Source organism: Esox lucius, chromosome 11 (assembly GCF_011004845.1).
Source record: "Esox lucius isolate fEsoLuc1 chromosome 11, fEsoLuc1.pri, whole genome shotgun sequence".
NCBI classification, from domain to species: Eukaryota; Metazoa; Chordata; class Actinopteri; order Esociformes; family Esocidae; genus Esox; species Esox lucius.
In genome coordinates, this window is record NC_047579.1 from 6,396,938 (window position 1) to 6,408,642 (window position 11,705).

Here is an 11,705-nt window from a genome sequence, read left to right on the forward strand (position 1 = left end):
AAAGAAATGGCTAGTTGGCAGAGCACATTACAATCTATTCATATTGATATTTGTGTTTTTAACACCATGTCCCCAGCCACCCCTCTCAATTTACACTCCAATCCTTCCCTTCTACACCTCCCCCATTTACCCCCTCCCAATTTACATACACACACACACACAACAGGTTCTCCCAGGGAAACTGTCTCTTCTCATCCCCCGCCCCCCTCCCCCATCTCCTCTCCGACATGGACAATATCACTGTATTGTTGACATCAGAGCATCACTGCTGATACAATTACAGCAAATTATCACAAGATGGGAAACTGGTGGCCACTGGTAATTGGGGCTGCAGACAGACTTAATAGACGAAATCTGGGTATGTTTCAAACGTTTCAGTTAGGCTTGGATCACATCTTAACATTTTAGAACATTATAAGCCTCAATGTGTCCTCCTCTATTTTTAATCTTAATACACACTCAACATCATATAATTGTATGTCATAATGCATTGCAATTTCAGGACAGTTACTGGCATGACATTTTAATTACATGGTAAAATTGTGTTGTGGCTAGGTTTAGTATTTACTGCCCTCTAGTGTTTTTTATTCACACGTGATCTTTTTTGTCCACCCGTTCTTAAAAAATAAAATGTATAATATTTTGTCAGTTAAAACATCTTGGTGTGCATACCACAGCAACTTAACAGAGAAAAAGCTTACAACACAAAAAATGTAGTTAACGGACACATGTTTTTAGAAAAAGTAGTCTAAGAACGAAACATTTGACACGTGTTGTTTCCCGTCGGTCATATTTGACTGTTCCACTTGCAGTTGACCCACTGTTGAGGACAGCAAGTAGTACATTCTAAAACATCTCTCTCTTACAGGTAATTGTTATTTTGTATTTCTAAATGTTTTTATAAAATGTTATACATTTTCTCTCGAGTATAATTGACATACATTTAATTGTTGAGTCTAAAGCATATATACGGGCCTTTTGCTGTGTGTGCGAGCTAGCTAGCCATGAATCATGTGCTATTCTGACAACTCAAGTACTGTACCGGTGGTACATGAACCTAAACAAACGATCGTGAAAATTCGTGGATCTTGTTTTTTTTTTCTAGCTTTGAGTAATGTCGTTTAAATGTTTTTGTGATTTTACTTGTCCATTTGAACTATTTACATGTCACATTCTCATTCAGAAACACCATGTCATGCCCTCTGTAAATGCATGCGGGAAATGTGAGCTTGGGCAGAGGTAGCAATGGATGACGAAATCACTGTCACCATAACCAAACGTCCTACCGTAGAAAATTGTTTAGAGACTCTTAATTCATCAGTTCCATAACTATAGTGTAGAAAATCCTCTTTCAACTGGCTGTACCAAATGCTACCTAGTATCAGTTACAAGTATTCCTCATATTGTTTCCATAACAACGTTTTCTCCCTCTGTCCCGCCAGGCAGCCAAGTTGGTCATGGCGGCTACAAAGCTACAAGGCTTTGAGTTCTGGAGGACCACGCTGAAGGGAGCGCGTTACGTCGTCGCACCCATGGTGGACCAGAGCGAGCTGGCTTGGCGTCTCCTGAGCCGCCGCCATGGCGCCGAGCTGTGCTACACCCCCATGATGCACGCGCAGGTGTTCGTGCGGGACGCCAATTACCGGAGAGACAACCTGTACAGTGAAGTGTGCCCCGAAGACAGGCCACTTATTACACAGGTGAGGAGTGAGGGAGGAAGACAGGCCACTTATTACACAGGTGAGGAGTGAGGGAGGAAGACAGGCCACTTATTACACAGGTGAGGAGTGAGGGAGGAAGACAGGCCACTTATTACACAGGTGAGGAGTGAGGGAGGAAGACAGGCCACTTATTACACAGGTGAGGAGTGAGGGAGGAAGACCGAGGCCATTGACATGGTTCAAAGGTTCACTCAGGAACCAGAAGGTTGGGAGTTTGACCCCGACATCCCACAGGTCTTGGTCAAGCTAGGACTGAGTCAATATGGCCTGGAAACTATCATGCTGTTTTAACATTTTCATTTGTATCACAGTAACGTTTGCGTAAGAGTACCAGACTCTAGGTTGGTATGTACATTGCTGTTTATTTAGTGTGCTGTATATTAGGCCATATATCCCCAATACAATAAACGTCAAAAGAACGCAATTTACAGATTATGGTCTTCATATAAATGCTTAGAAAATGAGTGTTGTTTTTAAGTGTTCAAATGTATATTCAACTAACTTTTACTGTACAGAACAATGCAATTCTCAGTTTTACCATCTTACCTGTCAGTGATGACCCTGTAGAGTCTCACGTTTCTTCTTGAAGGGACACGAGGTTGCAGATAAGGGAACACTTTCAGTTTGCATTAGCTAAATTATATATGTCTTCGCGATTATGGTTTTCTCTAGCAAGTATTTTTGCGACAACCTAAAACTTTACATCGTGGTCATGGTTCTTGTTCTAGCCTACATCATCGCATACAGTACAGGGGCGAATCCACGGAGTGGCACATATTCATAACAGCAAACCGTTCCACCCATCACTGCCAGGAACCCCTAGTTTAACAACACACTATTGCCTGGTCATGGTCGAGGCAATAGTGTGGGATGGGCTTTGTAAAGGTTAGGTTTCACTCTGAGAATGGGCAGGCACTGCGCTGTCCTCGAAAGCAGGTTCTAACATTGGTGTGTTAGGATTGAGAAGAGCAGTTTGTATGCACACATTTGGATTGAATAGGAAGAACAGACCCGAAATAAATACGATACTTGTCACAAAGTTCTCAACAGATTTGCAATAAAGGTAGGACTTATTCAATATGTCTAGTCAATGGAATTCTGAGCTACATCAAGGGTGATTTCAGTTTTCCCATTGACTTTCACAATAACATCGGAGTCATTGTGATTTTTTAAAGTTTATAAATGTTTATCGGGACAACGAAACCCTGGAAATCAATCCATTTCCTAGCACATATTAAAGGTTGCTCATTTCTGAACTTGTTTCCTTCCAGTTCTGCGCCAACGACCCAGAGGTGTTTGTCAAGGCATGTCTGCTGGCACAAGACCACTGTGACGCCATCGACCTCAACCTTGGATGCCCTCAGATGATTGCTAAGAGAGGTGAGATGATTGGTCTATTTGTTAGGGTCAATGCTAAGTGAAGCCTTGTTTTATTTGTCCATTAAAACATTAAGCACTACTCATTCTGCAATTCTTCAGTGCATCTTCAATTGCAATGATGTTGCTACATTCCAAATGATATAGTTGATGTGCTGCTACAGTTGGTGGAGCCATATGAGCATTGGTCATATGAGGTAGAGGTGGGGTAGTTAATGGGGTAGAGGTTAGGGATGTGCATTGGGCCATATTTTACTATCCGAATAGTATGTGTTGTTGTAAGCCCTTTTTACAACAGCAGTTGTCACAATGTGCTTTTACAGTTAAAACCCGGCCTTAAACCCCAAGGAGGAAACAACAGTAGTGTTGTTTTTCAGTGGCTAGGAAAAACTCCCTAAGAAGGCCAAAATTTAGGAAGAAACCTAGAGAGGACCGAGGCTCAGAGGGGTGACCAGTCCTCTTCTGGCTGTGCCGGGTGAAATATTATGAGTCCAATTGTAATAATTAATAAATACATGTGGGCTAAATCCAGAGTCTATTTAAACTTAGTCCAGGTCAGAAGCATGACCAGATGGACAAGGACAGGGACAACACGGGGGAGGGAGGAGGTGTCAGCACAGTGGCAGCTGAAATCGTCAGGTATCATCTTGATCTGCAACACAACCAGGAGGACTTTGGACAGGGACAGCAATGGGTCTCTCAAGCCAGGTACTCCGCAGGTGTGGGCCAGGACCTCATGCCCTCCTAAGTTTAAAACGGGAGGAGACTGGGAAAATTCAGAAAATCCATTTCTCATATCAACAAGGATTTATAGTGGAGAAGGACAACTTAGTGGACAAGGAGAACTGACCCTACTTCCCCAGCACAGTAATATAGCATCGTAAGACCTTTGGACTGAGACAGGGCCCAACAGGCAGGAAATCAATCCACCCACATTGCCAGGCATCAACCAAAGGGACACCCACCAACCGCAAACACCCTGAATGAGGGCAGAGTATTGCCAGCAGAGTACAGCCCAATTGCACAAGTGCACAACAGAGAGATGACAACAAGCCAGTGACTCCGCCCCCAAAAGGCATTGGAGGGAGGGCATCCCAGTGGCGATGAGAGCCCACCTGGCAAGACAGCAAGGGTGGACAGTATCAAGCCTACTGGTCACCTTCACACCCCTGTTCTCATGTAACATCGGCTCAATGGCCGTTGGTGTGATTAAAAAAGCGACTGCGTGTATATGGAGGAAGCTGTGTGGTTGACACGCAAAACTACAGAACTAGAAGACAATATTAATCAACACACAACATTGAGATCATTGGATGAAAGAGTCTAGAGAAGCTAGTTAGCTAAGCTAGCCAAAAAAAATGTTCGGAGGTAACATTAATTGAGTAAATATATTCTATCTTCCCTTGAATTAGTTGACTTTCATCCACTTGCTAAGAGTAGGCTAAGAAGCATATATTGCATCATTCTGACTGACTGGGTCTGACCACACTACTACCACTTTGATTGAGGACCGTAAACAACAAACACGTGTGGAGGAGCCCATGTTAGTTAAAACATTATACTTTTAAAACATTTCATGGTATATCATCTTATGTAAAAATTGGAATTGGAATTTTAACATTCAAGTCTATTTATTTCAACCAAAATACATATAACAAAAAAATTGGGGTTCATCGAATACAGACACAAGTTTTCGAATACTAAATAAATATTGTGTATTCGACTATCCGTGCCCATCCCTAGTAGAGGTGGCTTGGTTTTGGTATATTACACTTATATTACACTTGCCTTCTGTGTGAAAGTTTTATCTCATATTGTTTTTTGATTCCTTTCTTTTTCCATCAGTTCTGATTGTAACCCGTTCCTCTTTTTGAATCCAAACCATCATGGTAAAGTCAGTGTGTAACTGGCAATCTCTGAATCAATGAGTGTGCTGGTTTATCAGAAACGGCACCATCTAGTGGTCAGAACCTTGTAATACGAGGCTACATGATGGGCCTGAAACCGAACAACTTCTGAGATGGACGTCTCTGAACGGGGGAACCCTGTCATCACCAGATTCACATGGAATACATTAATAAGGATAAAGAAGCAGTACCCCAAAGCACAGCTCCATATTACTTGCCAAACAAATAGAAAAATTACTCTATACTGGCTGTTAGGGTGGATTTGGTGTAAATCTATTCATTTTAATGTGTAATATATCTTTTAAACAAAAACAACTTATCAAGCATGCTAATCTTATGTTTCCAACTATAGAACCCAGAACAGTGGATGTTAATCTTATGCTTTTTGAGGGTGTGTGACTCATTTGGGCTAACAGTGTTTTTAACTACTTCCTTCTTTTAGGGCACTATGGAGTCTTCCTCCAGGACGAATGGGATCTGTTGGAGAAAATGGGTGAGTTATGCCAAGAGAGATGGTGGATTAGAAGTCCCATGAGTTTCCTGCCAGCCTGACATGCGTATCGTAAACAGTCTTTCCCCATGCTTCTCTGCAGTCACGCTAGCCAACGAGAAAATCTCTGTCCCCATCACATGTAAGATCCGTGTGTTCAGCGAGATTGAGAGGACTGTTCAGTACGCTCAGATGCTGGAGAAGGCTGGCTGCCAGGTGAGACTGACACACGCAGACACACACACCATTTTAAACCTCTGTGAAAAATGACCAAAAATAAACCAGACGCCGCCGTCCTCCGTCTCAGTTGCTGACCGTTCACGGTCGGACCAAGGACCAGAAAGGACCCTCGACGGGCGTGGCTAGTTGGGAGCACATCAAGGCTGTACGGTAAGCAGTCGATAGCATAAATAGTCAAGGACTGTGTTAGGCAACTATGTGGCCAGCTGTGGTGCTGCTGTTCCACTGTACTCTAGTCCATCTTGGTTTCTGTTGTCTTCGTGCTGATCACATGACTGCTCCGTGTGGTTGCTATAGGGAAGCCGTCAACATCCCGGTGTTTGCTAACGGCAACATCCATCACCTGAGCGACGTGGAGCAGTGCATGAAGGAGACCGGAGTACAGGGGGTGATGAGCGCAGGTAGACACGCGCACACACGCACAGAGCAATCCGTAGCACATGGTGAATACTGGTCCCAAATGAACACTGGGCCTCCCGCTACATTGTGTGTGTGTGTTGACAGAGGGCAACCTCCACAACCCGGCGCTGTTCGAGGGGCGTAGTCCTCCTGTATGGGAGATGGCTGAGGAGTACCTGGAGGTGGTCCACCAGCACCCCCCGTGTACCCTGTCCTACGTCAGGGCTCACCTCTTCAAGCTCTGGCACCACACGTATGTCACTCACCCCCCGTGTACCCTGTCCTACGTCAGGGCTCACCTCTTCAAGCTCTGGCACCACACGTATGTCACTCACCCCCCGTGTACCCTGTCCTACGTCAGGGCTCACCTCTTCAAGCTCTGGCACCACACGTATGTCACTCACCCCCCGTGTACCCTGTCCTACGTCAGGGCTCACCTCTTCAAGCTCTGGCACCACACGTATGTCACTCACCCCCCGTGTACCCTGTCCTACGTCAGGGCTCACCTCTTCAAGCTCTGGCACCACACGTATGTCACTCACCCCCCGTGTACCCTGTCCTACGTCAGGGCTCACCTCTTCAAGCTCTGGCACCACACGTATGTCACTCACCCCCCGTGTACCCTGTCCTACGTCAGGGCTCACCTCTTCAAGCTCTGGCACCACACGTATGTCACTCACCCCCCGTGTACCCTGTCCTACGTCAGGGCTCACCTCTTCAAGCTCTGGCACCACACGTATGTCACTCACCCCCCGTGTACCCTGTCCTACGTCAGGGCTCACCTCTTCAAGCTCTGGCACCACACGTATGTCACTCACCCCCCGTGTACCCTGTCCTACGTCAGGGCTCACCTCTTCAAGCTCTGGCACCACACGTATGTCACTCACCCCCCCACCACACAGGGCCTCCCGTCTGTACAACAGTTTCTCACAGACACAGTCATTGTTATGACACTCTCCTTCCCTCCGCCACTCAGACTGCAGATCCACCAGGACCTCAGGGAGGAGCTGGGCAAGGTGAAGAACGTGCAGGGTCTGGCCGAGGTCAGCCGACAGCTGAAGATCCGCTGCCAGGTGCGAACAGATCCTCCTGCCCCTCTGCGGCCTGTTGCCATCTGATTCCCCTGTGTTGCCATCTGATTCCCCTGTGTTGCCATCTGATTCCCCTGTGTTGCCATCTGATTCCCCTGTGTTGCCATCTGATTCCCCTGTGTTGCCATCTGATTCCCCTGTGTTGCCATCTGATTCCCCTGTGTTGCCATCTGATTCCCCTGTGTTGCCATCTGATTCATCTGATCTGGTTTTGTTTCATTGTAACAGGAAGAAATTGCCAATGGAGGCGAGAAGGCGAGGCAGGGGGGCACGCTGCCATTCCCTCATTGGATCTGTCAGCCTTACATCAGACCAGTGTGAGTTTAATCTCAAGATTGTTAGTATAGTCAGATGGTCACCTTAAACTGATTAAACTCAGAAAGAAAAAATAAGTTGAAAGACTACAGGGCATAACATGGGACAAAAGACTGTCAGTGGATATGACAGCCATTTAAAGTCATTTACTCTTAAAAATGTCTTAATGGGACCGCGACTGTATCTTCCCTCAGGTCCAAAGATCCGGTGGCTAATGGCAACGGGCGTTTGGGGTCAGAAGTGAAGACAGTGTGTCACAAGAGGTCATTGTCCCAGGACTCGGACGGGCAGATCGATGGCCTTTCAAAAAATCAGCAGAAGAAGAAAGCCAGAAACCCATACAAGAACTTCTGTAGCGAGCAGAGACGTAAGCCTGTTATGCTGTTTGATTTGTAAATATTAAATGTATTCTTGTTGACCCATTTATAGAACTGATGAAGGGAAAGGTCCATAACTGAAATGAAAACGATTCGGATATAAATCTACTGTGTTTGTATAGAAAGTTGAATATGGTTCCCTGTTGTTCTCTACAGAGAAGTACATCAAGTGTGAACAGTGTGGAAACCCTAAGGTGAGTAGACTCTGTAAGTCAGTCAACGCTGTCAGTTTCCCAGTTGGTGGAGCATCTCCTCATGCCCCTCCCCTCTATTCCTATAGGGTAATAAGTGTGTGTTCAACCTGTGTCGAGCCTGCTGCAAGAGGAAGGCATTGAAGGAGGTGGCTGACTGCTTAAGTAAGGTCTTACACACAAATGGACATTTCCGTTCAAAAGATAGGCGTCACCTAAATTGTTCCTTGTTTTTGAAAGAAAAGAAGAGGCGACTCTGGGGTGCTGGCCTTCTATGCAGAGTTGCAAAGAAAAAGCCATATCTCAGACCGGCTAATAAAAAGAAAAGATTAAGGTGGACAAAAGAGCACAGACACTGGACAGAGGAAGAGCTCTGCCTAGAAGGCCAGCGTCCTTGAGTCGCCTCTTCACTGTTGATGTTGAGTTGAGACTAGTGTTTTGTGGTGCAATTTAATGAAGCTGCCAGTTGTGGACCTGTGTGGTTGTCTACACTAATGTATTTGTCCTCTTGCTCAGTTGTGGGCCTCCCACTGCTGCTTCTATTCTGGTTAGAGCCAGTGCTGTTCTGTGAAGGGAGTAGTACACAGCGTTGTACGAAAAGTATAACATTTATGTCGATTTCTCACATGGAATTGCACAAGAAAAGACTGATGTGTTTCAGAAGAAAGTTCTTTGTTTCTGGAAGATTTTAGCCTGTAATTGAACCCTCAAACGCTGATGCTGAAGATACTGAACAAGTCTAAAGAAGACCAGTTTTATTGCTTCTTTAATCAGCACAACAGTTTTCTGTGCTAAAATAATTGTGAAAGGGTTTTCTTATGATCAGTAAGCATTTTTAAATGATAAACTTGGATTATCAAACCCAATGTGCCATTGGAACACAGGAGTGATGGTTGCTGATAATGGGCCTCACTAAGCCTATGTAGATATTCCATAAAAAATAATCTGCCGTTTCCAGTTACAATACTCAATTAAAACTATTAACAATGTCTACATTGTATTTCTGATCAATTTGATGTTATTTTAATAGACCAAAAATGAACTTTTCTTTCAAACAATGACATTTCTAACTTTTGAACGATAGTGAACTTTATTTGAATCCACAAATTATGAATTACAAAAATTTGACACGCTGTCTTTCTCCAATGCAGTATAGTTACCATATTCTATCACTCGCCCCTGGTTTGCAGCTCACCATCTGATGTTCAAAACGAAAGCAGAGAAACGGAAAGCAGGGGTGGAGGAAGGAAAGCTGGACGCTGTGCCGGAGGGCAGGAACGGGACATTGGTGAATGGGACAGCCACCATCCCGACAGACTCCCAGCCGCAGACCAGAGAACAGGGTGAAGCCCAGTCCAGATCGGTTGGAGGCATCTTTCCACCCCTTGGCGGTGCTAGCACAAGTGGGCGTGTGCACATGGACTTCCATTCAGACGTCGCACCCCTGGAGGGTGCCGGAGAAAACCCTTCTCTATTAGATTTGTAGTTGTACAGAGACGGATCTATGACATTTCAAAGATACAATCACATGTCCTTCTATCTACAATACACACACACTGTAAGAGTTCGCTTCTTCCTTTGGGCTGTGGCGGTGTTGTTGGATTAGTGCCACTTGTAATACGATTGTAACATTCTAAGACGTTTTCAGTAAATTCCCAGGGTTTTTAATCAACCCTCTGGTTGGAGGATTCCTAGAATACTCCAAACAGGAACTTGGCAAAATCTGGGTATTTTTCTAACTTGACAGGGATTGCAACAAAAGATGCACTGATTTCTCTTGTTTAGGGTACATTTATAACATTTTAGCATGTTAGTCAATGGGGAACTTCAAGCAAAAGGTTTTATTTGAGGAGGAAATGTTTTGAGTGAGGAGATTTGAGGATTTCCTGTTTATTTTTACCGCCACTGATGTCTATGATCACAAAATTGAGGAACCCTGCCTATTTAAAACCAAACCCCACAATGTTCACAATCTAATCCCCAACCATACTCAAGTAGGGTGAGTAGACTATCACATTAAGGCAGAACCAGATGTTTTAGGTTTAGTTATAGTGAAACATCAGTTCTGGTCTGCATTTTGACAGTAAAATTCTGTTTTATCCACAGGCACATTTGTCTCCCTTTTTCCCTTTTATTTGGGTTGGCCAAGGAATACTGACTCAATTTGCATGTCCTTGAATTTTTGGATGAAGAGTTTTGAGAGGATGGACTTCTGAGCTCCTCTTGAAATCTGTTTTGAGGAGACAGGATGCAAGGAAATGGAATTGATATTTTGTACAGTTATGTGTATCCATTCCATTTACTTGCACAGAGTTTAGTGCCTTCTGGTAAGAATACCTAATATTGGCCTATCCAGTAAAAAAAAACAAAAAAAAAACATAGTTATTCTACATTGAGGTGCTGTCTGAGTAATCGCAATTCACATGCAATACCCTAAGTCAGAATTACTAGTGGAAAACTTGACGTTCGAGATGTGACGTTTCAAAAACCTTGAAACAATCAATTGTTGACCGTTACACTCCGTGTTGGAAATAGCTAGTCTTACCATGGTGAATGTTAAGTAGCTTTATTAGTAATATTAGCAAATGTATCAAGCTGGCTGTTGTATTGCATTAAGAATGTGTGATGTATATCTGATCAAGCACTTTAACACAAGTCAGTCACTGCTCCCACTAGTTTTCAACAAGCACACAGCCATCCTTAGTACATTTACAGGACGCTTAGCCGGGAAATAGATGTGGACAGATGTCATCTATGATCTGTATGGTTTATTCATTCATAAAATCTGGGACAGCGAACCCTCATTATAATACAAACAACATTGTGATTTCGTTCTTAATGACTTTACAGTGCGTAGTTTGTTTTTAATGTAGTTTGGAGGTTTATTTTGAAATAAATCCATGTAAAGATATCTATTTATTGCTATGGTAGATTTTTATAACAGACTTTGATCTTTACTCCAAACCATGCTCTGTGTATTTAAAGGTTTGAAAATACGCACCAGATAAATCATCAGGATGTTTGCACATATGTTCTAAACATCCCATTTTGGTTTGATGCAATTTGTTGTTTAATTTGTTGTTTAATTTGTTATTTAAGTGAGTACACTCCAAGTAGAATCACTATACCTCAGTCATGAAACTACATTTTTAAAACCTAATGACCAAAGGCCCATTTTGCACACACGACTCACAATCACTGGCTACTGTTAGGTAAACCTGAGAGGTAAATATGTATTCCGCTTTTATTAGCCACCAGTGGTAAAGGTGCCACTGACAAGTGCAAGAACTGTCCTTGTAAATATTGTTCTGCGTCATGTGTGTGACAACTTGTACCCCACCCAAAACCACAGGCTTTCAGACAACTGGGGTATGTTAGTATTTCCACTTAAAGATTGTACGCTTATAACAACATATGTATAGAACAACACATTTAGCCCAAAATGGGAGGTTTAAAAGGATTTGTTAGTCAAGAAGTGCATTATTGCATCCTTAACGTCATCCTTAAAGTCAGTCATTTATTTTACACCAATAAAATACAAGATAGGTTTGTATATATGTTTTCTAAAAGTTTTCCATGTTAGAGAGTTTTTTTAGA

The 11,705-nt window shown here is 43.5% G+C and overlaps 1 protein-coding gene across 4 annotated transcripts; it reads left to right on the plus strand.

Moving 5' to 3' along the window:
* Positions 1 to 780: 780 nt before the first annotated feature.
* Positions 781 to 11,705, plus strand: dus1l (dihydrouridine synthase 1-like (S. cerevisiae)). 4 transcript variants are annotated; one of them, XM_034295657.1, is made up of 14 exons: positions 781 to 868; positions 1,443 to 1,700; positions 2,993 to 3,101; positions 5,448 to 5,498; positions 5,599 to 5,711; positions 5,803 to 5,885; positions 6,033 to 6,136; positions 6,240 to 6,732; positions 7,111 to 7,207; positions 7,454 to 7,542; positions 7,735 to 7,907; positions 8,074 to 8,111; positions 8,198 to 8,273; positions 9,299 to 11,705. In XM_034295657.1, the coding sequence occupies exons 2-14, from the start codon at positions 1,458 to 1,460 to the stop codon at positions 9,592 to 9,594; spliced, it is 1,965 nt and encodes a 654-aa protein (XP_034151548.1). In that variant the 5' UTR covers positions 781 to 868; positions 1,443 to 1,457; the 3' UTR covers positions 9,595 to 11,705. The 4 variants fall into 4 exon arrangements, with proteins under 4 accessions (XP_034151548.1, XP_010903974.4, XP_034151550.1 ...); XM_010905672.5 differs by having other exon boundaries at positions 6,240 to 7,008; positions 9,299 to 11,704; XM_034295659.1 differs by having other exon boundaries at positions 6,240 to 6,387; positions 9,299 to 11,704.